At 36.8% G+C, this 27,394-nt stretch overlaps 1 protein-coding gene across 1 annotated transcript in view; it reads right to left on the reverse strand.

Moving 5' to 3' along the window:
- Patsas (palmitoyltransferase Patsas) overlaps positions 1–27,394 on the reverse strand; it is a 207,714-nt gene that overhangs the window by 48,847 nt on the left and 131,473 nt on the right. The window contains exon 6 of the mRNA XM_090370000.1: positions 1,232–1,328. Within this exon, the coding sequence (XP_090226126.1) occupies positions 1,232–1,328 (97 nt within the window). The remainder of the gene's footprint in view (positions 1–1,231; positions 1,329–27,394) is intronic.

Consider the following 27,394-nt stretch of genomic DNA (forward strand, 5'->3'; position numbering starts at 1 on the left):
CCACCGCATACATCCCCTACTATCCGGGCCTTACTGAACATCTAGCAAGAATTTTACGGGGTTATGGGACACGCCGTGTACAGCTTCCTGGGCGGAGGCTGTGCACAGCTGTGTCTCAGGTCAAAGACCGCGTACCAAAAGATCTTAGTAGTGGAGTGGTTTATAGAATAGAATGCCTGGATTGTGGGGAGTGTTATGTGGGGGAAACAAAATGACGGCTCAGGGATCGTCTGGGGGAACATTTAAATGCCATAAGAACTGCTGAATACAACAAGTCTGCTGTGGCCGAACATTTTTGGGAGAAGCAGCATCAAATCTCCCCGGAGGACGCTATTATTTTGGATCGTGCACATGGATACTGGGAGCGTAAATGGCTCGAGGGTTTACGGATTAGTTCATCCAGTAGGAATACAATAAATAGAGATAGAGGTATACGTATTAATCCTATCTTTGAAACAATTATATTAAGGTCGGATGAACGATTTTCTTTGCCACGTTCCCGAGACATTTCCGCTTCCAGTTCTGACCATGTGCCGATTGAACCACGTGGAGAAATACCACGTGTGGAGGTACCGTGAGCCTGCTGCTTAAGGAGATGTTGCAGGAAGTCATATCACTGTTGAAGAAGGGAGCTGACGCTCCCGAAAGCTTCAGATTTTTAGCGCTTTTAATGTTTTATATTTTAGCAAATTTTATTGTAAATGATCTTTTATTACAGTTTTTAGCATTCCGTAATAGTTTATTGTAAATATTTTTTTTTTTTTTTTTTTTGTGTAAAGATTGTAGTCATATTAAATTTTAAAATTTATTCAATGGTCGGTGTATGAATTTATATATTCTTAGACATGAGGGAGTTAATCTAAAATCCAAAAAGTTTTGAAATCTGGCAGTCTGTTAGCATGGTTCTATCACAAATTGACCCAATTTGAGGATTTGAACAAATAAATATTATATTAAAGCATATCAGATTGTAAAAAGGAAATAAAAAGAAAAATGATTTCCAATACTAAACAGAATTTGTTATAATTATGTTTAATTTTTAAAGCTTTCCAATAGAATAATCATCATAAAAGTGAAACAAAATACTTTTATTTTGTCATTCTTGCCACATAAAATATTCTACACTAGTAAATATGGTAAGTATAATCAAATTACATTAATATTTACTATATGCATTCAAACATTACTAATTTTTCTCATAAGGTGACTATCATAGTAAAAGGAAAAGTACCCGCAAAATGTACATAGGATAGCCCCAAAAGCAGACTGTACCCAATAAGAACAATAGTGGACCTTTGCTGTTGCCTGAAGGACCAAACACTAGTTGCCTGCAATTAAGGTAAACAAAGACAGTTTAAGGAAGTGCATGTAATATAATACATTCCTAAGATACATTGAATACTCTCAATAAGAGATTAAAAATGAATTTGATAGTATGAATCAGAGCTGTAATGCTCAATACGTTCTACGTAGATATCAATATTTGTAAAAAATATAAGAAAAGTTTACCTCAATATGATATGTAGAACACTTCTGCATGACACTCTCCCGAAATTAAAACAAAAACAAAAAAAAACAAAAAAAAAAACAAAAATCTTACATTACAGTAAGACATAATTAACAATAATTAAAAATCAATTTAATGCAATTAAAAATTAAGTAAAAAATTAACTTAATGAAAAAAATGCAAAACGATTTTCCTTCCTGAAGCTGAATGCTTTTCGACAGCATGTCGTGATCACAGAAATGAAAATTACCAAACAGGGATGAGCACCTACTCTTAGTTGAAGCCAACTATATCATCTTTTGCGACAAATTATACAAATAAATTTTTGGTTTGCCAATGGGATTAAGCCTGAGCAGCCTAATATCAGAGACCTATCTCTCAACGATTGAATGTATACACTTGATGCCTTTTCTACCCCGTATCACATACTATGGGAGGTATTTAGATGATGTTCTAGTCATTACCGATAGTAGCACTATCCAAGGTATTTTACATTCATTTAATAATATTCATTTTAGACTCAAATTTAGATTGGAGAGGGAGAAATATGAATACTAAGTCATTAAATTTTCTAAATTTCACATTTAATCGGGACGCAAATAAAATCCAATTTAACATATATCGTAAACCTAAAAGCACCGGTATGCTTCTGTATTATAACAGCTATCACCCGTTCACCTACAAAAGATCGATTATCTTTAATCAATTTCTCAATGCTTATAAATATTCAACGACGGAATCTGCTTTGGGCTCAGAAATACAAATATTAACCAGCAGGTTCTTAAACAGGGATTACCCACTTGCTACAATAGACAGAATTAAGGTACAAACTAAGGATAGAATAGAAAAAATACATCAATCAACAATAGTAATATCAAAAAATACTTTATTTCTGTCCCATGTGTTCAACAGTGCACAAACAACTTAACAGATTCTTTAAAGATAACGAATTTAAAATTGGAGCCAGGCCAATACGGAAATTACACACGATACTGAACAATCGCATAGTCCTTTCCTCGCTCTGAACACAAATAAATGACCTAGTATACATTTTTTGTGGTGATTGCAACTCGTCTTATTAGCCTTTCATGCCGTTAATGAAAAACATACTTTTTTGCTTAACGAGGCAAAAACACTGTGTCCAAAGTAATTATACGAGACTATTAATTGCAGAAACCATGAAAATTAAATTACATGAGAATTCTGTTAATGTTCGGCAGCTATATCTAATCTCTGACTGGTGGTCCTTTATGCGCATGCACGAAGACAAATAATCCCTATTTAAGTTCCATGCTCACCCCTATTCGGTAATTTTTATTCCTGTGATCACTACATACGGTCGAAAAGCATTGTCAGCTTCAGGAAGGAAAATCGTTTTGAATTTTTTTCGTTCAATTAATTTTTTACTTAATTTTTAATTGCATTAAATTGATTTTTAATTGTGTTCATCTGATTTTTAATTATTGTTAATTATTTCTTACTGTAATGTAAGATTTTCGATTTATTTTTTGTTTTCGTTTTAATTTCTGGAGAGATCATACAGAAGTGTGCATGGGATACATACAAATTAACACGTGACACAGAAGCCTATGATAGATACAAGTTGATCTGTAACCAAGTTACAAAGGAGGTTAGGCAGGCGAAGGCAGATTATGAGAAATCTTTGACAAGGGATGCAAAGAAAAACAGCAAAGAGTTCTTTACTTATGTAAACTCTAGAAGGAAGGGGATGAATCAGATTGGTCCACTTGATATCGATGGGCCAACTATTGATGATCCTGCTCAGGTAGCTAACAAACTAAATGAATATTTTGCATCGACATTCACACATGAGGAGTTATTCAGCGAGGGGAATGCCAGAAGTGTATTCAACTCTGGCAGTAAGCTAGAGAATCTTGAAATAACTGAGAGTAAAGTGGAGGAGAAATTGTTGAAGATAAACACAAGAAAGGCACCTGGGGTGGATGGGATCTATCCAGTTATATTAAAGGAAGCAGCAAAGGAAGTAAGCAAACCGTTAGCCATAATTATGAGAGCTTCCTTGGACTCAGGGGAGGTACCCATGGACTGGAAATGTGCAAATATGATCCCAATTCACAAAGGAGGATCAAAGGCTGACAAGTAATTATAGACCTGTGAGTTTAACTTCTGTTCCCAGAAAATTAATGGAGGCACTGGTTAAAGAAGCACTGCAGGATCATCTAGACAAGACTTCAGTTATAGCTTGGACACAGCATGGTTTTGTTAAGGGGAAGTCTTGCCTGACCAATTTGATTGGATACTATGATGCAGTCACAAAAGAACTGGATGCAGGGAATAACTTTGATATTATATACTTGGATCTTAGAAAGGCTTTTGATACTGTTGCACATGGAAGACTACTGCACAAATTGGAGCAGTGTGGCATTGGAGGCAAATTGCTGCTATGGATAAAGGGGTGGTTGAGGGGGAGAAGACAGAGTGGTAATCAATGGACACTGCTCATCGTGGACTAATGTTATTAGTGGAGTCCCTCGGGGTTCAGTATTGGGTCCATTATTGATTTCATTATTTATAAATGATATTGATGATGGTATATCAAGCTTAATGTCCAAGTTTGCAGATGATACGAAGGTTGGCAGGGTTGTCAAGGACACTACTGACACTATGCTGCTGCAACAGGATCTGGAAAGGTTGAGCAGATGGGCTGAGAGGTGGCAAATGAAGTTTAATATTGACAAACGTAAAGTACTACACATGGGAAACAGCAACCCCAGAGCAACGTATCAACTCTGGGGTACTACACTGACAGTGGTAGAGAATGAAAGGGACCTGGGGGTGGTTGTGCAGGCAGGTATGAAGTTCTCTGAGAAGTGCAGACGGGCTGCAAGAGTAGCTCATGGTGTATTGTCAATGATGTATAGGAATTTTTCTAGCAGGGATAAGGAGGTGATTAATCCCTTGTATAAGGCAATGGTCAGGCCACACCTAGAGTACTGTATACAGGTCTGGAGGCCTCATTTCAAGAAGGATGTAGAGCTGCTGGAACGAGTACAGAGAAGGGCAACAAGATTCGTGAATGGAACAAAGGGATGCTCTTACGAAGAAAGGCTTAAGTTTTGCAAATTACAGTGTCTGGAGACTAGGCACGAGCAAGGTGATCTGATAGAGGTGTATAAAGCCTTGAATGGTTTGAGCATGCTCAATGCTGATGGGATTCTTCCTCTTGCTCAGAATAATCACCTGAGAGGGCATAAATTCAAATTGAGGAAAGACAGATGTAGGATAGACGTGCGGAAATTTGCCTTTAGCCAGCGGGTGGTTTGTTGGTGGAACAGACTTCCATCCCTTGTCGTGGAAGTTGATAGCCTAAATAAGTTTAAGGCTCAGCTGGACAGGTATTTCGAATGGACAGAGGGGTGAAGTGGAAGTGATTATTTTTTATTTATTTATTTATTATTATTTTTTTTTTTGGCTGATGCTGCATTAGCTTGCTTTCTTGCATCAAATGCCTCTACTAATGCTAATGCTAATATCATATTGAGGCAACTTCTCTTATTCTTTTACAAATATTGAATACTCACATACGTACTATGTAAGATAGTCTAATGAAGCATGCGAATATTAATACATTCCTAAAACACATACACATATACTAATCCACAAGCTACATCAAAATTACTGAATTAAAAATGTGAGAAATCCTAAAAATCATAAGGCTTGCAATCTCTCTAAAACCCATATACCAAAATTTCTACAATTTCTTAGTATCCACAAATAAACAGTTCCAATATGTATAAGCAGGTTCAAGATATGCATGCATGCAGCAAGATGAGACACACACCCACACGCATGCATGCACGCACACAGCAGTCATGATTTATACATGACTGCCAAGTTTGTGCGTAAACAAAGATTTACACAAATTAAAACCATTATAAATAGTACCAATGGAACAATTCCTAAGTATATTTTATGCAGATAAATTAAATGACAATTTACATGTATTGTAATAGAAAAAATTATTTTCATAGAAAATTGAAATGAAAGTATAGTACAGTAAAAAAATACAGGTAACCTGTAAATACAAAAAAAAAAAAAAAAAACTATTAATTAACAAATAAAAAAATTAAATAAAAAACAAATTAAAAATGAAGAAGTAAAAGCATTGGATTTTACCTTAAATGTAGAACTTTGCTTCACAAATCAAGCTATGTTGAACAGTGGCTGGAAAAATTTACAGTTCCTCTTTGGAGGAGACCAAGGAGGCAACAACTTGTAATCCCATGGGAGCTTGCTTCTCTAATCTGAGCAGGCCCGCCGACTGAAGTAAAAAGGTGCATTAAGAGATGACACCTTTGCCGTTATGTTCATAACCAGCAACTGCATCTCTCATTTTGTGCTGATCTGTTCACATTTGGTTTTCTCCTCCATTATGTTCAAAGCAGCACTGATACAGACTGTTCTCAGATGACTCTTGCTGGTTTGTGGATGCCTGCTCATCTTGATGCAACCTCTCTTTCTCCAGTTCTGCCAGTTCTCCATTGATCAACATTGCAACACGAATTTCTGCACATAGCAATTTATTTTAAAATTTCACAATATCTGTCATTGAGACTTTCACGATACGCTTTTTTTTTTTTAATAAAATGCACTAAAATATTAATTCTGTCCATATGCATAGGACTATGAAATACAAAGGGTGATCATTTAATTCGCAGACTGGTGCAAGATCTTAATTGTCATCATCTAAATCTTCTGTGGATTACTCCTCAAAATAACCTCCCTTGAACTTATACACACTTTCACCACCACACATTAAATCCTTCTTGCAAGCCATTTTTCAAAATGGCTGCAAAATGCTTCCATTGTGGCTCTGTGAATGCATTGAATGCAAAATGCTTGCATTTCAGAGCTTTCTTCAGATGTGGAAACAGGAAGAAATCATACAGTGCTAAGTCTGGTGAATCAGGGGGATGTGGCAGAACCTTGGCACCTATGGCAGTGATCACTGGCTGCACAGTATTAGCTGTATGGGGCCTGGCATTGCCTTGATGGAGAAATCATTTCACACCAGAAAGTTCTTTATGTTTCTCATGAATATGTTTCCACTCAGAGTATGTTTCCTTATTCATAGTTGTTCCATGAGGCAGAAAATGTGTTACACATTTTATGCCTCTTTTATGTCAAAAAACGCAAGAACCATTTGTCGGCCGAATGAGAAGCTTGAAATTTCTTAGGTCTTGGTGAATCAGTGCTTTCACTCATTCAACTGTTGTTTTGTCTCTGGATCACAGTGAAAAATCCAAGTTTCATCACAAGTCACTATTCGATTTTAGAAGTTTTGACTATGTTTCAAAATGATCAAGCATTTCTTTGCACAAGTCTACCCTTTGCTATTTTTGTTCTGGAGTCAAATGAAATGGACCTTCTAAGAGCTAATTCACAAAGTGTAATTCATCTTCATCCAAGATTTTCTGGGCTTTTGCAATTTTCTCAGGAGTTGTTGAGGAGGAAGGCTGACCAGGTCTTGTGTCATCTACAACAGACCCACTGCCTTCACTGAATTGCTTGTGTAATTTAAATATGGCCTTCCTACCAAGACACTCAACACCATATGCTTAATTCATCTCTTTAACTGTTTCCGATGCACTTAAGCCCTATCTGACACTAACAAATCACATATCACTGTTCAATCTGTATGTCCGACATGATACTTGCTTCAAAATAATCGTCAGTGACACATGGCTAAAAAACTCTTCATGCAACACTGGCTCGACAAGTACTGGCATGCACACTCAGAGTGTGCTCAGTAGTGATCAGGGAGAGCACCTCTAACAGCAGTTATGGAAAGTTCGTGCGGTAAATAAAATCTTGCACCAGTCAGCGAATTAAATGATCACCCCTCAGATGTTTGATTTAATTACTTAGTAATATCTGCAATCTAGATCAACAATAATTATTACTGATTAAGCCAAATTCAGCAAGGAAGAAAATACTGGAAAAGATAATGCATAAAGTTTGAAAAGTGACACTCATCCATTTGCTATTTCTGGTATACACTGTCCTACCATTAATATCCAGACACCTGCACATCTACAAATAACTTTTATTTATATGTAAATGAATAAGGTGTGCTGAAATCTTCCTCTAATCTCCATGGAACACTCTCCACCAGTGTTTTGTAAATATAGTCCAGTATTTTCCACCACTTGGTCTTCAAATCATTGATCAGTTTAACTCTGCTTACATACACTCGATGATCCAATTAATCTCAGAGGTTCTTGACAGGATTGAGGTCAGGGTGCTTGGCTGGCCAGTCCAACATTTTGATGCTTATGTCCTCAAATCAGTTTGTAAGCAGTATGATATGGAGCACTGGCCTACTGATACAGTTCTGCTGATACATATTACCATCTTCTCGAAGGCCTATGGGCATATTTATAGTTGTGTCTGACACGTGCTGCTTGGATAGGACATGACCAACTATCAGTAATATCAATAGATATTAATGTCGACAACCAATAAACATATTCCAATCTGTTTCCAATATTATTATTAGGAAATGCATATATTGCATTAAAAACTGTTTTTGCACAAACACTTAATTTTTTTTTATTCACAAATATTGGAGGAATTTGTGCACTGTTTGCTGCAACATGTACGCAAACTCTTTTGTCTAAATTGATCTCAGACACAACTAAATAGTCAAAATAATAATAAGCATTTATTTGCAAATATGACTATTTACATAAAATATATATATACAGGGTGGCCATAATTAAAGTATCCCTATTCAGAGCTCTCTGTAACTCTAAGTAATAAGTGGAATGCAACCAAAATTAGTAAATAAACTATTCAAGGCACTGGGAGAAGGATTCTGTGAAAAAAAAAATGAGTTCCAAAATCTGCCGATAGGCGATAATATGGCACTCTACAAGATGAAAGACATGACAAAGTACCAACAAATAAATAACTAAGGCAAACCTTAATGAAATTACAAATTTTTATTTGTGCTCTTTGAAAAAAACAGAAAAACTGAATTGCACTAAAGTTTTAAATCCAAACTAAAAAATAAGACACCTAAGAGGCAGAAAATTTGCATAAATCTGAGTTGATTTAATTTTCCCAGAAGCAGAGAGCTATAAAGGCACAATGCCAACATCGAAAGTGTATTCTGTAAGTTTACTGTTAACAATGCATCTCACTCTGCCTGACTGTGCTTTAATTGTGAAGTTCTACATTAATGGATGCAATGCAGCAGAGCTGCTCTGTGTGAATTTAGACACTGTATGAACTTACATCAAGGTCCTTTATCAGCTGCGGCAGTTAGATGGATGATTAACAAATTTGAGGAAATTGGGTCCTTTGTTGTTAAGCCTGGAAGAGGAAGGAAGCTTGTTTCACCTCAGGTAGCAGAGGAACTTGCAACAGGAATTGGTTTCACAGCTCCAAACTCACTCACAGTTTATTCCCGCTGTCGATGATGTTGCTGATGGCGGAGTTTGTTTTCGCTGTGATTACCATTGTTCTGGACCAGAAATTGCATTCAATGCACAATGTACTCGACTGCAGAATGCAACATCTCTAGAGTAATGTTCTGCACATGCTGCAATACTTGTCCTTTGGGACAGCCAGGTTAGGGGCACTTCCTCGATAGACATTGGCCTTGAGGTAACCCCACACCCAAAAATCACAGTGTAAGGTCAGGTGAACGCGGTGGCCATGCAATGGGAAACAAACGACTAATGACTCTTTATGCAGTAAAGTGATGCCAGAGAAACTGCTGTACTAGTTCCAGCAGCTGTATCCCTGGATCAGCTTGACAATAGCTGTTGCAACTTCCTCTGCTACCCGAGGTGAAACAGGCTTCCTTCCTCTTCCAGGCTTAACAACAAAGGACCTTGACGTAAGTCCTGACAGCATCTAAATTCACGCAGAGCAGAGCAGAGCAGCTGCTGCATTGCATCCATTAACATAGAACTTTGCACTTAAAGCGCGATAGGCAGAGCGAGATGCATTGTTAACAGTAAACTTACAGAATACGCTTGCAATGTTTGCATTGTGCCTTTATAGCTCTCTGCTGCTGGGAAAATTATATTAACTCAGATTTATGCAAATTTTCTGCCCTCTTAGGCGTCTTATTTTTTAGTTTGGATTTAAAACTTTAGTGCAATTCAGTTTCTTCCTGTTTTTTTGCAAAGAGCACAAATAAAAATTTGTAATTTCATTAAGGTTTGCCTTAGTTATTTGTTGGTACTTTGTCGTCATGTCTTTCCTCTTGTAGAGCATCATATTATCCCCTATTGGCAGATTTTGGAACTAATTTTTTTTTTTCATGGGATTCTTCTTCCCATGCCTTGAATAGCTTACTTGCTAATTTTGGTGGCATTCTGCTTATTACTTAGAGCTACAGAGAGCTCTGAATAGGGATATTTTAATTATGGCCACCCTGTATATATATATACATATAGAATACTTGTACCCTAAGATAATATACCCAGAGGTAATTTACACACAGGGATTTACAAGAATTACTCCACTTTCCCCAAACACCACAATGATATTGGAGAAGATATAGTCATGATGACAATATCTTCACCAATTTTGATAATTTCTGAGCTGAATCAATTCTCCTTCAAACTCTAATCTCTAACAGCTGGATCCTGTTCTTGGATGTAATTCTCAAATGTGAGTAACCAAAAAAAAAAAAAAAAAAAAATCACCACAGGAAAAATGTTAAATTTATCAGAAAATTGGAAATTCTCATGAAATTGAGTCATCAGGAACTGTCAGAACTCCTCATATCTAGAATGATTGAAATAACCCTCATGAGGATATTCAGGTAAAAACCAACACATTTATAATAACTACCCAGAAGAGTTCATCTCAAAAACTATCACAAAGAATTCAAATGTTTTGGAGCATCCACGACACTAGTCATTCTCCTAATGAAGCCAGAAATTTTAGGAACACACTTCCATTTCCTACATTAGAAGTCTTAGAAACAAAGTCGAAGAAATATCATGACTACTCTGTCTCAGATTTTTTCAATTTTAACTGTAACAAGACTTGAACCAAAACTTCGGATCTAATAGGAAGCACAGTTTGAGCCACAGTGTCACTGTTAAAAGGTTTACATTGGTCTATTAGGATATGTGTCTTAAAACACAGAATTCAAGGATCCAAAAGTGTTAAATAAAATAACAAGACAACAAATCAAATCCAGAATACTTCCTTCAGCCAGAAACAAGGAATAAGACTTTATCAAAACAAAAATTTTGGAAAATGACAACTTTTCACACCAGACACTTCAAAAGAATCTTTTCTTATCTGGCTAATGCTTACCAACTTCAATAAAAGTCAGAGAATGATAATCAACAATGTGCAGCTTAAATGATTAAATAGTTTAATCTTGGCAATAAAGCATATGAGCATTGATTAACCACTTCTGTTAACACAGTAATAACTTTGTTTCTTGACAGCTACTGACCAGATTCAATTTGGTTTACCCACATGTCCATCAACTTTTGTCTTCAATTCAAAGCAATAATATTAGAGCCATTTTTCCAAGGATACTCACTGAGAGACATCTTGGCCTTGTTCTTCCCAGAAGGCATTTCCTCCCCAGTTGACTAGAGTACAATATCATGACCAGAGAAACACCACTCAGGTGGAAAAATGCTGTCTACTACTGCATGGGGAAGGGAAGAGGGGAAGAATGAATTTTTTAAAGTTTCAATAAAGTTCTGAACTACCAGATGATGTGCATTCATGCCAACTTTTCAATTATTTCATGCTACTGTGGTCCATGTGTTAAATTTATGTAATATGTTACAGCACATTTGTCATGAAATTATCTGTATCAACTTTGCTATTCAAACAGTTGTTTGGCCTTTAGTATATAGTTATTCTAAACACTTCTTGCATTTCAACCAGGCGGTCTTGTTAAATTAAATATTTCCTTCACATACTTGGGGTAAGTGCTTTCTCATTCTTACATCCTGCATATTACTTTCATACTCCATTTATCATAAGTGATTTATTAACAATATGTTCTTCTCTACAATTAAACATCAAGTAAAATTTTAAATATTTATTATCAACTCTTATTTATATAATAAGTACAGTATTTCAAGCGAAACAAACTAAATGGGGTTTTTCTACTTCTGTAATACACGTCTAACAGCAACATGTTCACAGATTGTGAATGCTTAATTTTGAGCTTTATTAATTCTAATACCCTTCCTGATTGACTTTATTAAACACAAAAACACAGACAGGATATAATAAATATATTTCCGAGTAAAAAAAAAATTACAGAAAATGAGTTAATATAAACCAGCATGAACTCTGATTTTACTACTGGTATTGGCAATGTGATACAAGAAAGCACAGCTTATACAGACCCAACAAAAAAAAAAAAAAAAAAAAAAAATATATATATATATATATATCCGATAATATTTATTTATCCTTAATATTTATTTATTTATTTTCTTATTTTATGTTAAATTTTAAGCCATTATTTAAATATATATATATATATATATATGCTTCACTTCCCCATTCCATCCGACAATTTGTCCAGTCAAGATGCCATCTTAAATTTATTGAAACTACCAATCTCCACACCAATACATGGAAGTTTATTCCAACAATCGATTACACATTGGCTGAATGCAAATTTCCACACATTCTATTCTGCAACATTTAAATTTATGCTCGATTGTAATGTGATGAGTCAAGATGCCATCAGCATTTAGTTTTAAAAAAAATTTGCAACTTGTGAAATGTTTGCAAATCTATCTAGAACAGAACATGATCTAGCTAAGGAGGATATCTTTGTGTGCTAGGGGCACAGAGTATCAAGAAAGTAGGCACCAACTCAGCATTCTGATGGACATCTATGAGAGTTTGAAGAGTAGGGTGAACGACCTTGAAGGAATTGAAGGGCCCATCAAACTCTCAGCTGCCCAAATCAAGACCAGAGCTTGCTCTTGTGCATCAGGCAATACAGAGGCAACCTTCAGAGCAGAATGCACTGGTCCCACAGAATATAGTTATTGTCATTGACTCTATTATCAGGGAGACGGGAAATATATTGTGCAAAAAAAAAATAGGTGGAACAGAACCAGGGTATGTCTGCCAGGGGCCAAAGTTAATGACATTGTAAAGCAGATATCATATTTTAAGGGCACAAAGGATGATTGTACACGTTGGCACTAATGACATTAAGAGCAGAAAATCTGCAGACTCATTTAACAAGTACAGGTCAATGTTGAAAAAAAGTCAAGAGTTAGGGTTAACTTGAAAGTGTCTGCAATTCTGCCAGGATACGATAGGAGGGAGTATGTGATGAGAGCCATGTCAATCAATTTGGCCATGGAGAGATTGTACAAGGCTCATGGGATAGAATTTATTTCAATGTGGTCTGTGCTTGTTAACAGGAGAGATTGTTTCTACAGGGATGGGATACACTTAAATAGAAAGGGTGCAACAATGTTTGCCGATGCTATCGAGGCAGTATTAGGTGAAAACTGATAGCTTGGGAAGATTCACAGACTAATAGATTAACGGTAGCCAAAGTCAGAGGTGAAAGTGATTCTTGCACTACTTCTATTGGAATGAGCAGCAGCCTGAAAAGCAAAGTACTAGGGATTTCAAGTGCTGCTGGGAGTCATCATGGAACAAGTAAATACATGGATTTTGTTAGGGTAACTAAGAATAAGGACATCTGCATGTATCCTTGCTTGTACACCAATGCTAAGAGTATAGTAAATAAATTTGATAAATTCGAGGTGCTGGTGAAGACATCAAAGGCTAATATTGTTGGGATATCAGAGACAGTGTCACATAGATTTAAAAAAAATGAAGAATTGGAATTTGGGAAGTACAATGTGTACAGAAATGATAGATAGGATAGAAAGGGAGGAGGGATCATACTGTTTGTTATGAAACAATCTAAGGAGGTGCGTCCTGTTGACATGGGTGAACAGTGCAGTGTTGAGTCAGGTTGGTCTGACATAAGCACAGGGAAAACCTAGTTGAGAGTAGGAGTGTGATTTATGCCTAATGATTCTGATGAGTGCAACAAACAATTCTACAGATAAATAGAGTGGGCCAGTAAATCACATTGTCTTATAATGGGGGATTTTAACTTCCCAGGTATAGACTGAAACTTGTGGGTTTGTCCCTCACACAGTAGGAACACTGTGTGAGGGACAAACCCACAAGTTTTTGTGGATTAATTGGATGATCATTTTCTAAGCAGCATGTTCAAGAGGCAACCAGAGGTTGTAACACACTTGATCTGATTATCAACAGTGATTATTCATACATTAAGAATCAGCAGATAAAGGACCCACCAGGTGGTAGTGATCACAGTGTACTGATGTGCGATTTACTCAAAGATGTAACTACCATTAGGGGTAAAGGGAAGGGTCTTTGTTTTTGCAAAGGTGACTACAGTTGTCTCAGACAGTTTTTAAATTCTATACAGTGGTACCAACTGATGATGTTACCAACAGCAAATTCTAAATGGAAAGCATTCAAGGAATTAATCTTGGAAGCTACTTCGCTTTTCATACTAATTTTAAAAAAAAATGTTCAAGGTTTAGACCTAAATGGATGTCAGACAACGTAGTGAGACTTATGGCAAAGAAAAAAATTGCATGGGGCATAGATAAATTATCAGGAAACACAGAAACCTATGATAGATATAAGATCTGTAAAAATCAAGTCACAAAGGACATTAGGCAAGCAAAGGCAGATTACGAGAAATCTTTGCAAACGACACAAAAAAAAAACCGTAAAGACTCTTTACTTATGTAAATTCTAGAAAAAAGGGGATGAATTAGATTAGTCTACTTAACATCAATAGTTCGACTGTTGATGATTCTACTCAGGTAGCAGACAAACTGAATGAGTATATTTCATCAATATCTACACATGAGGAGTTATTGAGGAAAGGGAATGCCAGAAGTTTATCAAACTCTGGCAGGGAGCTAAATGCTTTTGTAATAACTGAGAGCAAAGTGGAGGGGAAATTGCTAAAGTTAAACATAAGGAAGGCACCTGGGGTGGATGGGATCTATCCACTTATATTAAAGAATGCAGCAAAAGAAGTAAGCAGGCCCTTGGCATGATTATGAGGGCATCCTAGGATCGGAGGAGGTCCTCGTGGACTGTAAATGTGCAAATGTTTCCCCAATTCACAAAGGGGGGATTGTTATTGTTATTTGGTTTTTTTTAGGAGCATTAGCAACTAAGGCCATATTGCTCCGGGATATGCGGTGGTCATTCCATGACCTTTCCGCATCCTCTGTATTTTGTGGTGACGGGCTCGAACCCCGGTCTAATCAAGAAGCATGTGCTATGCACTGCTGCTCCTTCCCACCTGGCTACGGAGGCGCCTAAAAAGGGGGGGGGGATTGAAAGGTAACATGAGTAATTACAGACCTGTTTAACTTCTGTTTTGGGTAAAATAATGGAGTCACTGGTTAAAGAAGCACTGCAGGAACATCTAGACAAGACTGCAGTTATAGTTCAGACACAGCATGGGGTTTTTTTAAGGGGAAGTCTTGTCTGACCAATTTGATTGAATACTATGTGGTCACAAAGGAACTGGATTGAAAAAATAATTTTGATATCATATACTTGGATTTTAAGAAAGCTTTTTATATTGTTGTACATGGAAGACTACTGTATACGGTGGAGCAGTATGGCATGAAGAGCAAGTTGCTACAATGGATAAAATGATGGTTGAGTGGGAGAAAATCAGGTCACAAAGGAGGTTCGGCAGGCGAAGGCAGATTACGAGAAATCCTTGGCAAAAGATGCTAAGAAAAACAGCAAGGATTTCTTTACTTATATAAACTCTAAAAGGAAGGGGATGAATCTGATCGGTCCACTTGACATCGATGGTTCGACTGTTGATGATCCTGCTCAGATAGCAAACAAACTGAATGAGTATTTTGCATCTACATTCACACGTGAAGAATTATTAAGGTTTGAAAATGGCAGAAGGTTATCAAATTGTAGCAAGATACTTAATGATTTTGTAACAACCGAGAGCAAAGTGGAAGAGAAATTGTTGAAGTTAAACGTAAGAAAAGCACCTGGAGTGGATGGGATCTATCCAGTTATATTAAAGGAGACGGCAAAGCAACTAAGCAAACCCTTAGCCATAATTATGAGAGCATCCTTGGACTCAGAGGAGGTTCCCACGGACTGGAGATGTGCAAATGTATCCCCAATTCACAAATGGTGACACGAGTAATTACAGACCAGTAAGTTTAACTTCTGTTCCGGGTAAAATAATGGAGTCGCTGGTTAAAGATGCATTGCAGGATCATCTAGACAAGACTGCAGCAATAATTCAGACACAGCATGGGTTTGTTAAGGGAAAGTCTTGTCTGACAAATTTGATAGGATATTATGTGGTTACAAAGGAACTGGATGCGAAAAATAATTTTGATATCATATATTTGGATTTCAGGAAAGCTTTTGACACTGTTGCGCATGGAAGACTATTGTACAAATTGAAGCAGAATGGTATTAAGGGTAAGTTGCTACAATGGATAAAAGGATGGTTGAGTGGGAGAAGACAGAGGGTGGTAATCAATGGGTGCTGCTCTTCTTGGACTAATGTTATTAGTGGAGTCGCACAGGGTTCGGTGTTAGGTCCACTGTTGTTTTGTATATTTATCAATGATATTGATGAAGGTATATCAGGCTTAATGTCGAAGTTTGCAGATGATACAGAGGTTGGCAGGGTTGTTAATGACAGTAATGGCAGTGTGCTATTGCAACAGGATCTAGATAATTTGGGCAGATGGGCTAAGAAGTGGCAACTGAAGTTTAACCTTGACAAATGGAAAGTACTACATTTGGGTAGAAGTAACCCCAGAGAAACGTACCAACTGTGTGGTACTACACTTAAGGTGGCAGAAAATGAAAAACACCTGGAAGTAATAGTGCAGGCAGATATGAAGTTTTCTGAGCAATGCAGCCAGGCTGCCAGGGCAGGTCATGGGGTTTTGTCAATGATATATAGGAATTTTGCTAGCAGGGAAAAGGAGGTGATTATCCCTCTGTATAAGGCAATGGTCAGGCCACGGCTTGAGTACTGCGTACAGGTCTGGAGGCCTCATTTTAGGAAGGATGTAGATTTACTTGAGCGTGTACAGAGAAGGGCAACAAGATTGGTGAGGGGAATGAAGGGATCCTCTTACCAAGAGAGGCTTAAGTTCTGCAAATTGCAGTGGCTGGAGACTAGGCACCTGCGCGGTGATCTGATTGAGGTATATAAGGCCTTGAATGGGTTGAGCACGCTGAATTCTGATGGGATCCTCCCACTTGTTCAGATTACGAATCTAAGGGGGCATAAATTCAAATTAAGAAAAGACAGATATAGAATAGATGTGCGGAAATTTTCCTTTAGCCAGCGGGTGTTTAATTGCTGGAACAAACTTCCATCTGTCGTTGTGGAAGTTGATAGGTTGAATAAATTTAAGGAGGAACTGGACAGGCATTTGGAGGGAATGGTGTGATTTTTTTTTGTTTTTTTTTTTGGCTGATGCTGCATAAGCTCATACATTTGCTTTCTTGCATCACATGCCACTACTACTACTAAAACAGAGAGTGGTAATCAATCGACATTGCTCTTTATGTACTAATGTTATTAGTGGAGTTTCCCAGGGATCCGTGTTGGACCCATTGTTGTTTTCTGTATTTATCAATAATATTGATAAAGGTATATGAGGCTTAATATTTAAGTTTGCAGATGATATGAAAGTTGGTGGGGTTGTTAATGACAGTAACTACTGCAACAGGTTCAAGAAAATTTAAGCGGATGGGCTAAGAGGTGGCAATGAAGTTTAACACTGACAAATGCAAAGTACTACACATGGGTAGCAGTAACCCCATAGTAACATACCATGTGAGGTACTATACTCGGGTAGTGGAGAATGAAAAAAGACCTGGGCATAACTGTGCAGTCAGATATGAAGTTTTCTCAGCAGTGCAGACAGTCTGTAAAAGTAGCTCGTGGTGTCTTGTCAGTGATATATAGGAATTTTTCTAGCAGGGATAAGGAGGTAATTATTCCCTTGTATAAGGCAATGGTCAAGCTACACCTTGAGTACTGCATAGAGGTCTGAAGGCCTCATTTTAGGAAAGATGTTGAGTTACTAGAATGAGTACAGAGAAGGGCAACGAGATTAGTGAGTGGAATAAAGGGTTGCAGTTACAATAAAGGAATAAAGGGTTGCAGTGAGAGGAATAAAGGGTTGCAGTTACAAAGATAGGCTTAAGTTCTGCAAATTGCAGCATCTGGAGACCACGCACCTGGCGAGTTGATCTGATTGAGGTCTATAAGGCTTTGAATCATTTGAACAGTCTCAATTCTGATAACATGGAATTCTTCCTCTTGGTTTGTTTCTGCACCTGAGGGGACATAAATTCAAATCGAGGAAGGGAAGTTGTAGAATAGATTAGCGTAAGTTTGCCTTTAGCTAGCAGGTGGTTGATTTTTGCAACAAAGTTCGGTCTTTTGTTATGGAAGTTGATAACTTAAATAAATTCAAAGAAAAACTGGACAAACTTTTAGAGTAAATGGATGTGTGAAATGGGATTTTGTTTTTTTTTTTTTTTTTTTTTGGCTGATGCTAAATAAGCATCATTGCTTTCTTGCATATGCCTCTACTAATGCCAATTTCTGATGATAATTAGTTTTGATCAATTCTATTATTTCCTACCCAGCTCTCTATTTCACATACTTTAAAAATGGTAAATTTGCCTTTTGGCTAATTTCTTTTTAGTTCCAGATGAATTTGTTTAACCTGCTTCCTATTTCACTTACTCTACTGTTTATTTCAGTGTCTTATTTTCCACGTTCATTAAAGAGACTATTCCTATACACACAAAATTACTAAATTGCTTCACTTTTTGTTTATTTAGTCTATACTCTAAATTTTTCTTGTCTTGCCCAACTTGCATAATTTCTGTTTCTGTGCAACTATTTTCATGTCACATTCTCTATTACTTTTATCAGTTTTATTCAGAGATTCCTGATGATATTTTTTGCTACTGTTTAACAATAAAGTATAATTCATATATAATAATGATCCAATTTTTACACCTCCCACAGTAAACTTTGTCACAGACTAACCTTCTCTTATTAATATTTTTAATAAGAGATTTTTAATATTTTAATTTAAATATGCTGCACCTATATTAAAATTTATAGGCATAGCTCTGACTCATTCCAGATCTAACAAACTATTTTCCCTTCACCTCTCATGGCAGATTTGCCATTTTTATACAAACTGTTCATTCCCCTTAAAACATTACATTGAACAACAAATTTTGGGTCATATCTTGTTATGGGCATGAGTTTACTTTATAAATTTTGGGGTGCTAAACATGGAAAGTGCTTAAAATGGCAGAGTGGCCCTTGCTTTAGAAAAAAGTAGCTTTTTTTATATTTATATAAGGTATTTTTTTATTTATATGGCAGTAAGATATTGTTATGAACGTACCTGTATCAAACATGGGACCTTTTCACCTTTTGCTTGTATTCAGTTTCGGGAGCATCCCTTTTCACCATCCAACAATAATTAGCTAACATGGCAGCACCCCATTTGCTTTTGTATCTTTGTTCCATTGCTGCGATGTCTTGATGGAAGTGCTCACCTTGTTCATCGCTGACAGCACCACAGTTTGGAGGGAAGAAATCCAGGTGTGAGTGCAAGAATATATCTTCAATGACACGTTGCACCCTAGTTATTTGTAAGAAGTAATAAGATCTTCAACAAGCTGCTGTAGTTGCCGATATTAGCATTTCCTAGAAAATCAGTTTAAACATTTTAAACATTTCTAACGATTTATCTGAGGAATTTACCATCCAAACTGGAGTCTGCCAAGGGGATGTAGCCTCCCCATTGCTTTTCAACATCGTGGTCGACGCCATTATGAGGCAAGCATTCAGAAACAGACAGGGCATACAATATGACAAGGATCACTATGTGACTGACCTGATGTTTGCTGATGATAGTGCTATCCTTGCCGGTAACGACGCTGAAGCCACGGACATCCTCTACGACATTGCCCGCATTGCCCGGCCATACGGTTTGAAGATCAATGCTGGTAAGACAAAGGCCCTGACAACAGATGGGTCGCAAACCACCATCTATCTCGAAGGCATCCAGATCGAGCAAGTGCAGGACTTTAAATACCTTGGGTCGCTGGTCCAGGAGAAGAAAGTTGCATCCACCATGGAAATCCACAGCAGAATTGGACAGGCGGCCACTGCGTTCGCCTCGCTCAAATGGTGTCTATGGAAGAGGACCAACATTTCCACAAAGACTAAAATCCGACTCTTCCGGACTTTGATCCTGCCCATTCTTCTTTACGGATCGGAAACATGGATTTGTCTCAAGTTAGATTTGAACAAACTTGAGGTATTCCAAATGCGATGCCTGCGGCAGATCTTGGGCATCTCTCTTCGCGACCGCATCACTAATGATACCATCCGCACCAGATGCCAACAGCAACCAACCATTGCCGACCAAATCCAGAAGCGAAGGCTCAGATGGTTTGGCCACGTATGTAGAATGGGCACGAACAGAATACCATCCACACTCCTTTGGAGACAACGACCCACCCAATGGAGCATCCAACGGACTGCGCCTAGGAAAACGTGGGCCAAGCAAGTGGAAGATGACTTGAAGAGCCGACGTCTCGACCTTAACCAGGCCAGGACTGAAGCCATGGATCGTAAGGTATGGAAGAACATCACAGAGCAAGTCCGAAACCCTGCGGCACCTACAGCAGCATACTGGTTGCGTGGCCAACCGCCTCCCCCAGCTGCCAGCTAAGGACCAAAGAAGAAGAAGAAGAAGAAACATTTCTAAAGGCTTTTCACGTTTAAACATTTCTAAAGGCTTTTCAAGCTGATTTCTTGGTATCACTAAGGGCATATTCGAACTGTTCATCTTTGAAAATTTGCATTATTTGTGGACCAAAGAAAACAACTGCCTTAATCTTCTCTGTACTAAGTTTTGGGAATTTCTCTTGCAAGTATGTGAATGCAGGACCATTCACTTCCAAAGCCTTCACAAATTTTTTTATGAGCCCTACAGTTTGATGTGGAGTGGTGGAAGCAAAACTTTATTTGGATCTACCAGAGGTTCAAATGCTACACTCTTCATTCCAGGTGTTAATAATTTTTTGTTGAGGCCAACTCCTCTTCTCGTAGTGCATATACTTGGCATGACTATCCCACTCACAGAGAAAGCAACAATACTTAGTTTAACCCATTTGTAGCCCTAATAAAATGGCGATTACCTTTTAATCACCACATATCTGCCACTTGTACTTCTGATAGTGTACACCTAAGAGGATGTTCCCCACGTTTGCATGTTTCTTTTTTTGTGGACGGCATACACAAGTACTGAAGGCAGCATATTTCCATTGTGTAATAACACAATGTTATTACTCAATGGAAATATGCTAAATATGCTAATCTTAGAAGATCAGCATATTCAAAATATGCTAATCTTAGAAGCATCTATAAATAGTCGCCATTCTTAGGGAACATGCCTCGTGTTCATTGCTGTCATTAGACCATCAACATCTTTACAAACAGCAAGTTCACCTTCTGTTTGATAGAATTTATCATAGTCTTTATTTCGAATATGAAATGTTGTCACTTTCACACAGAGCTAGAAGATTCCACAGTTGTAGCCTCGAGGCCAAAAGCTCTGCCTCATTCTTCGGCAGTTTGAGATCTCTGATGAGGTCATTAAGCTCACTTTCTGTGATCTTATGTGGTTCAGAAGGATAAAGGTTTAGACAAAAATGGTGAATCACTTGACGTAGATGGCTGCTATACTTTTTTGTGTATATCAAGTTGATGTTCATCAGTGTCTTCATCTTCATCAGAGTGTACAGAAAAACAGTTGGGTGGTTCAGGAATAGGTAGTACAGCAAGGCCTTGCATAAGGCAAGTTGATGTGTTTTTAAGTTACCACTATTTGAAAAAATTATACTTTACTTTACGCGATGCAAATTACCAGTTAACGCAATCCTTTTTACATGATAATTGAAAAAGATTTGAATCGCACATGAAGCTTACTGCGCATCAGGCGGAAAATAAACGAGTTTGCCTGCTGCCCTCTTCAGTGTGTTCCATCAACCATTGGAAGCAGATGTGTTACTTGTTTGTCTCCCACTATAAAGTCGCATGCAGACTTGCATTTAAAAATTCAAATTTTCTACCCGTTAATTATGGATAAAATGAAGAGTGAAAAACAAAATGACTGCAATAAAAAAAAAATGAAAAGTTATTACCTTAGCTGAAAAACTTGCAAGTTATTAAATTGATGGGAAGTTATTAAAAAACATGAAAGTGGTGCAAGCCATATGAAAATCGTAAGAGATCTAGGATACAGCGAGTGTACGGTATGAACTATCTTGAGTCATAAGGCCAAATATAAAGAGAAAAGTAAAGTTTCATCAACTTCTTTTGGTTTACAAAATACCAGAAACAGAACTCCAATAATGATTGAAATGGAATCTTTATCAATTTGGATAGAAGATTGCAATCAAAAAAGAATTCCATTATCTAAGGACAATATTCAGAGCAAAGCTATTAACATTTTTACTAAGCTCAAAGAAACAAATATCAAGGGGAGACTGAAACGATTGTTGCTAGTTAGCATTAGCATTAGTAGAGGCATATGATGCAAGAAAGCAAGCTTATTCAGCATCAGCCAAAAAAAAAAAAAAAAAAAAAAACCACTACTCCCATTTCACCCCTCCGTTCGTTTGAAATACCTGTCCAGCTGAGCCTTAAATTTGTTTAGGCTATCAACTTCAACAACAAGCGATGGGAGTCTATTCCACAAACCAACTGCCCGCTGGCTAAAGGCAAATTTCCGCACATCTATCCGACATCCGTCCTTCCTCAATTTGAATTTATGCCCTCTCAGGTGATTATTCTGAGCAAGAGGAAGAATCCCATCGGCATTGAGCATGCTCAAGCCATTCAAAGCCTTATACACCTCTATCAGATCACCTCGCCGATGCCTAGTCTCCAGGCTCTGTAATTTGCAAAACTTAAGCCTTTCTTCGTAAGAGCATCCCTTTGTTCCATTCACTAATCTTGTTGCCCTTCTCTGTACTCGTTCCAGCAGCTCTACATCCTTCTTGAAATGAGGCCTCCAGACCTGTATACAGTACTCAAGGTGTGGCCTGACCAATGCCTTATACAAGGGAATAATCACATCCCTGTCCCTGCTAGAAAAATTCCTGTATATCATTGACAAGACACCATGAGCTACTCTTGCAGCTCGTCTGCACTGCTCAGAGAACTTCATATCTGCCTGCACAATTACCCCCAGGTCCTTTTCATTCTCTACCACTGTCAGCGTAGTACCACAGTTGATACGTTGATCTGGGGTTACTGTTTCCCATATGTAGTACTTTACATTTGTCAATGTTAAACTTCATTTGCCACCTCTCAGCCCATCTGCTCAACCTTTCAGGGTGGTTTGAACATTTCAAAAATCAAGCAGGACTGCATAATGTTAAAGTAACAGGGGAAGATGCTGCAGCCAAATTTCCTGCAGAATTAAAAAATATCATTCAAGATGATGAATACAACAATTTGTAAATATTTAATGTAGACGAAATGGACCTGATTTGGAAACGGATGCCAACTAAAACTTATTAGGCTGTAAATGAAGCATCACAACCTGGGTATAAAGTCTCAAAAGATCGAATAACGCTTTTATTAGGAGGTAATGCTGAAGGTGATTTTAAATTGAAGCCTATGCTTGTGTACCGTACACAAAATCCTAGGGCTTTAAAAGGATATAGCCATTGAACTCTTCCAGTCATTTTGCATTCATATAAAAAAGCATGGGTGACCAAAGTCCTATTTGAAGACTGGTTTACGTCTTATTTCTGTCCGACAGTTGAAGCCTATTGCAAGAAAAATAATCTTACTTTTAAAGCTCAGTTGCTTTTAGAAAATGTACTTGGACATCCTTCTGCACTTGGTGACTTAAATGAAAATGAGAAAGTCGTTTTTTTAACAGAGAATACAACTTCATTATTGCAACCCATGGACCAAGGGATGATTACAACTTTCAAGGCTTACTATCTCCATAGAACATTTGCACAAACACTTGAAGATACAACAGGAGACAAATTTCATTTCTATGGTACAGAAATGAAAGCAATTTCTGTACCATAATTTTGGAAAAAATATAACATACGAGTGGCCATGCATTCATGCAGCATGGGAAGAAGTGACAACCGTCAATATGAGAGCAGTTTGGAAGCATCTTTTACCCCATTATGGAAATGATTTTACTGGCTTCAAGGGTGCTGTTCAAAATTTTATTGAAGACATAACTAATATTGGTAACAACCTTGGTTTTAAAGGTGTGGCTACGGCTAACATTCAAGAATTACTGAATTCGCATTCAGAACAGCTAAGTGACAATGATCTCCTTCAAATAGAGGAACAGCGTGCGTATGAAGAAGCCGAAGAAAAAGAGTGAGAGCCAGATGAAAATGTTACCACAAATGAGATAACAGTAAAAGAACTAGGTGAAATCTTTCGTATTACAGAGAAACTCAAACAAAAGGTAATGGATGCTGATCCTAACATCGAAAGAAGCATGTTATTTCACAAGGGCTTAGAGAAGCTTGTTGTCAGCTATCGGAAATTGTATGATGAATATAAGAAAGCCAACACTGTTCAAACGACTCTGTTTAAATATTTCCGTAACAAATAGTTTCTTCATTGTATATTTTATGCAATTAACATTTAATTCTATAATTATTTTTCTTTTCGTTTACATGGTATACAGTTAAAGTTATTTAAAAGGTATTTTAAAAATTCTTTATGGACATTCCTGAAGGTCATGGACCAATTATAATTCTTCCTACTGATTATTATATTCAATTAATGCATTTCCATTTTGCGCGATCGCTTTCAGGACACATTAATCAAGGTAAGCCTGTACTTCACCGTGAGGTACGGAAAAAATTACATATAGTATATTTGGGTATGTAACTGTCCACTTTTTCTTCATTGTTATCCCTTTTCTAATAGGAGGCATTATACAGAAGATACAGTCTGCAATGTGATTTGTTGACTCCCTCCAAACTGTGGGCACTGTGAAAAGTATAAAATGTTCCTTTCGATTCACACACGCATTGAATTTTGATGAACAAGTAGCGCAGCATTTGTGCAGAGTCCAGTTCTTGTCCTAGTTGACTATTTTACACCCAAAGTAAAAGAAGTAAGCCTTTATGTCTTGAGTTAAGGAACCCTTTCTTGAAGTTAACGTGACTTCTCTACATACATTACATACATAACAGAAGTCATCTGGACCATTCACACAATTACAAGGCAAATTAATCTTGCACTACACAAATACTACGCAAAAAAAGTAGGAATCTCACCGAGAACAACTATTAACTGAGAACAAATCATCCAGTACTTAGTCATACATGCAAGGATTGCTTCAACAGAGTTGAAGATGCATTTGAGGTGACTAGTTGCCAATCACATGATGAGTGTGGTGGTACTGAAACTAGGCAAAACGCACGTTGCCGAGAGCAGTAGTTGAAAATGTAGAGTAACTCACTAATATGAGACTCCAACTGCAATTCGAAAACAAGATCCAATCAACAAATTTTAACGTGATTTTCAAGTTCAGCAGCATAAAATTAGTCAAGATTGGGTATTTTCGTTTTCGTAACATTTTACATGTTGACCAGGGTTATCTTTGATATCATACGTTTCTAAAATTTGGAAGAGCACATTTCTAAGTACTTGATCATATGCTTTTCTCAAGTTCAACCAATCCTAAATATAGGTTCATACGTTCCCATTATTTTTATATAATTTGTCTAAGGAATAATTGCAGAATTCTCATGCCCTGCCCATTGTTACATTAACTTTAAAATAAAAATATAAAATTATGTAACAGGTACATAATGAGCTGCTGCCGTTCTACTCTGAGACTGATAGTATCACTGATAATGTCACAGTGGCAGCTGTTAAAAATATCTTTACTGCAGAAACTCATTATGAAACGGTACAGTAAAATAAAAACATTATGAAACTGGTACAGTAAAATAAATAAAAAAAGTATTGTTGCATTATTTTTATTGAAAAAATAATTTCAGTACACAATTCGTATAAAACATATTATAATAACACTAAAATTATTGGTCTAAGACTAAGGTAACTGAAATAAAATATATAATTTTGACACTCAAATGATGATTTTAATTCCAACTGTCGTTCCATTATGTGTAGTATTTACTAAAGTATTTGACTTAATATCTAAATTGAAGACATCTTTCATAAATTTACAAAACTTCTTTCCAGCCTCAGAATTTAATTCTAGATTGAAATCACCAGCAAGAACTATAGGTATACGATCCAGTGGCACTTCCAATAATTTTGCACCTTCAATGGAATACGGCATTAAATTCTTGTTTATGATTTTTTAAATTATATCTAACGGCATCCCTGAAGGGATGTATATGGCAACGATGAAAATAGATTCGCTATTGAATTTGCACAAAGATCCAAAAATGTCTCCAATTTCATCTGATACTGCTGCTGCATTGCTGCTATTATGTTGTACAAAGATATGTGATGTACTGATGATAGTTGAACCTTCACGTTGATATATCGCAACACCACCACTACGAACATGAGACTTTTTAAATTGAGTCGCACATTGGAATGGTTTAAGTAATACGTCCATCATTATCCAACCACGTTTCACTTAATATCAATATTTTGGATTGCTGTAAGATTGTGTCCATTTCGATATCTTACCCGTAAACTTTGTACGTTCATTGACAATATAGATATACCACTTTGTATGAAATCTTGCAGTTCATCCTGTAGAGATGGTAGCTTATTATTTTTTAAGCGATCTAGTTCAGCATGAAGTTCTATATTACTTGTAGCTTTGCCGTGGTGAAATGTGAAATCACTGTGGGGATTTTTAATATATAAACCTTGCAATTGAGTTAACGGCACGTATACAAGTTGCTGTTGATGATCTTTCTCATAATTATATATAACTTTGTCGAAGATCCCTCCTTGAGATTTATGTATAGCACAAGCACATACTAAAGGAAATTGCATACATCTACATGTATTAAATAGCAAATGCTTAATGTACGGTACTCACCTTGAATATAATCTGCAATAGTTTTATGAAGAGACTGATGGCTAAATTTAAGGTGGAATAATTAAATTAATGAATTAAGGCGGGATAAAAAATAAGTTAATTTAACGGAATTTAAGATTAGCGCAAGGAAGCAGAAGTGCAGCACTCCATCCCTGGTTGTCATAAGATAGAAAATTGGTAATGCCAATACCTTGGCATTACCGCCTTAATTTATTAATTTAATTATTCCACCTTAAATTTAGCCATCAGTCTCTTCATAAAACTATTCCAGATTATATTCAAGGTGAGTACTGTACATTAAGCATTTGCTATTTAATACTTAGTCTATTATCACGGTATTATAAGAATTCTATAACTTTTATATACGTCTACATGTTAATTTCTATTGTTCTTGAATTGAATCATAGTTGATTGTTTTATAATAGGTACGGAATGACTAGGTAAATGTTTATCTTTCACATGTTGTTTATAATGAAATTGATGGTTGTGTCCTATTTTTGACTCAGGAAATTTCATCCAAACTTGTTTAATTGTTTCGTTGTCTTCAAATTTGAAATATACTAAAGTACCGATTGCACCAATTTACCAATATATAATATATTTTTTATATATAATATATTGACAATAGACATCGACCACATCTACATTTGTAGTAATCATGTACAGTTTT

Source organism: Mastigoproctus giganteus, chromosome 3 (genome assembly GCF_048544385.1).
Source record: "Mastigoproctus giganteus isolate SK-2022 chromosome 3, ASM4854438v1, whole genome shotgun sequence".
Classification (NCBI taxonomy): Eukaryota; Metazoa; Arthropoda; class Arachnida; order Uropygi; family Thelyphonidae; genus Mastigoproctus; species Mastigoproctus giganteus.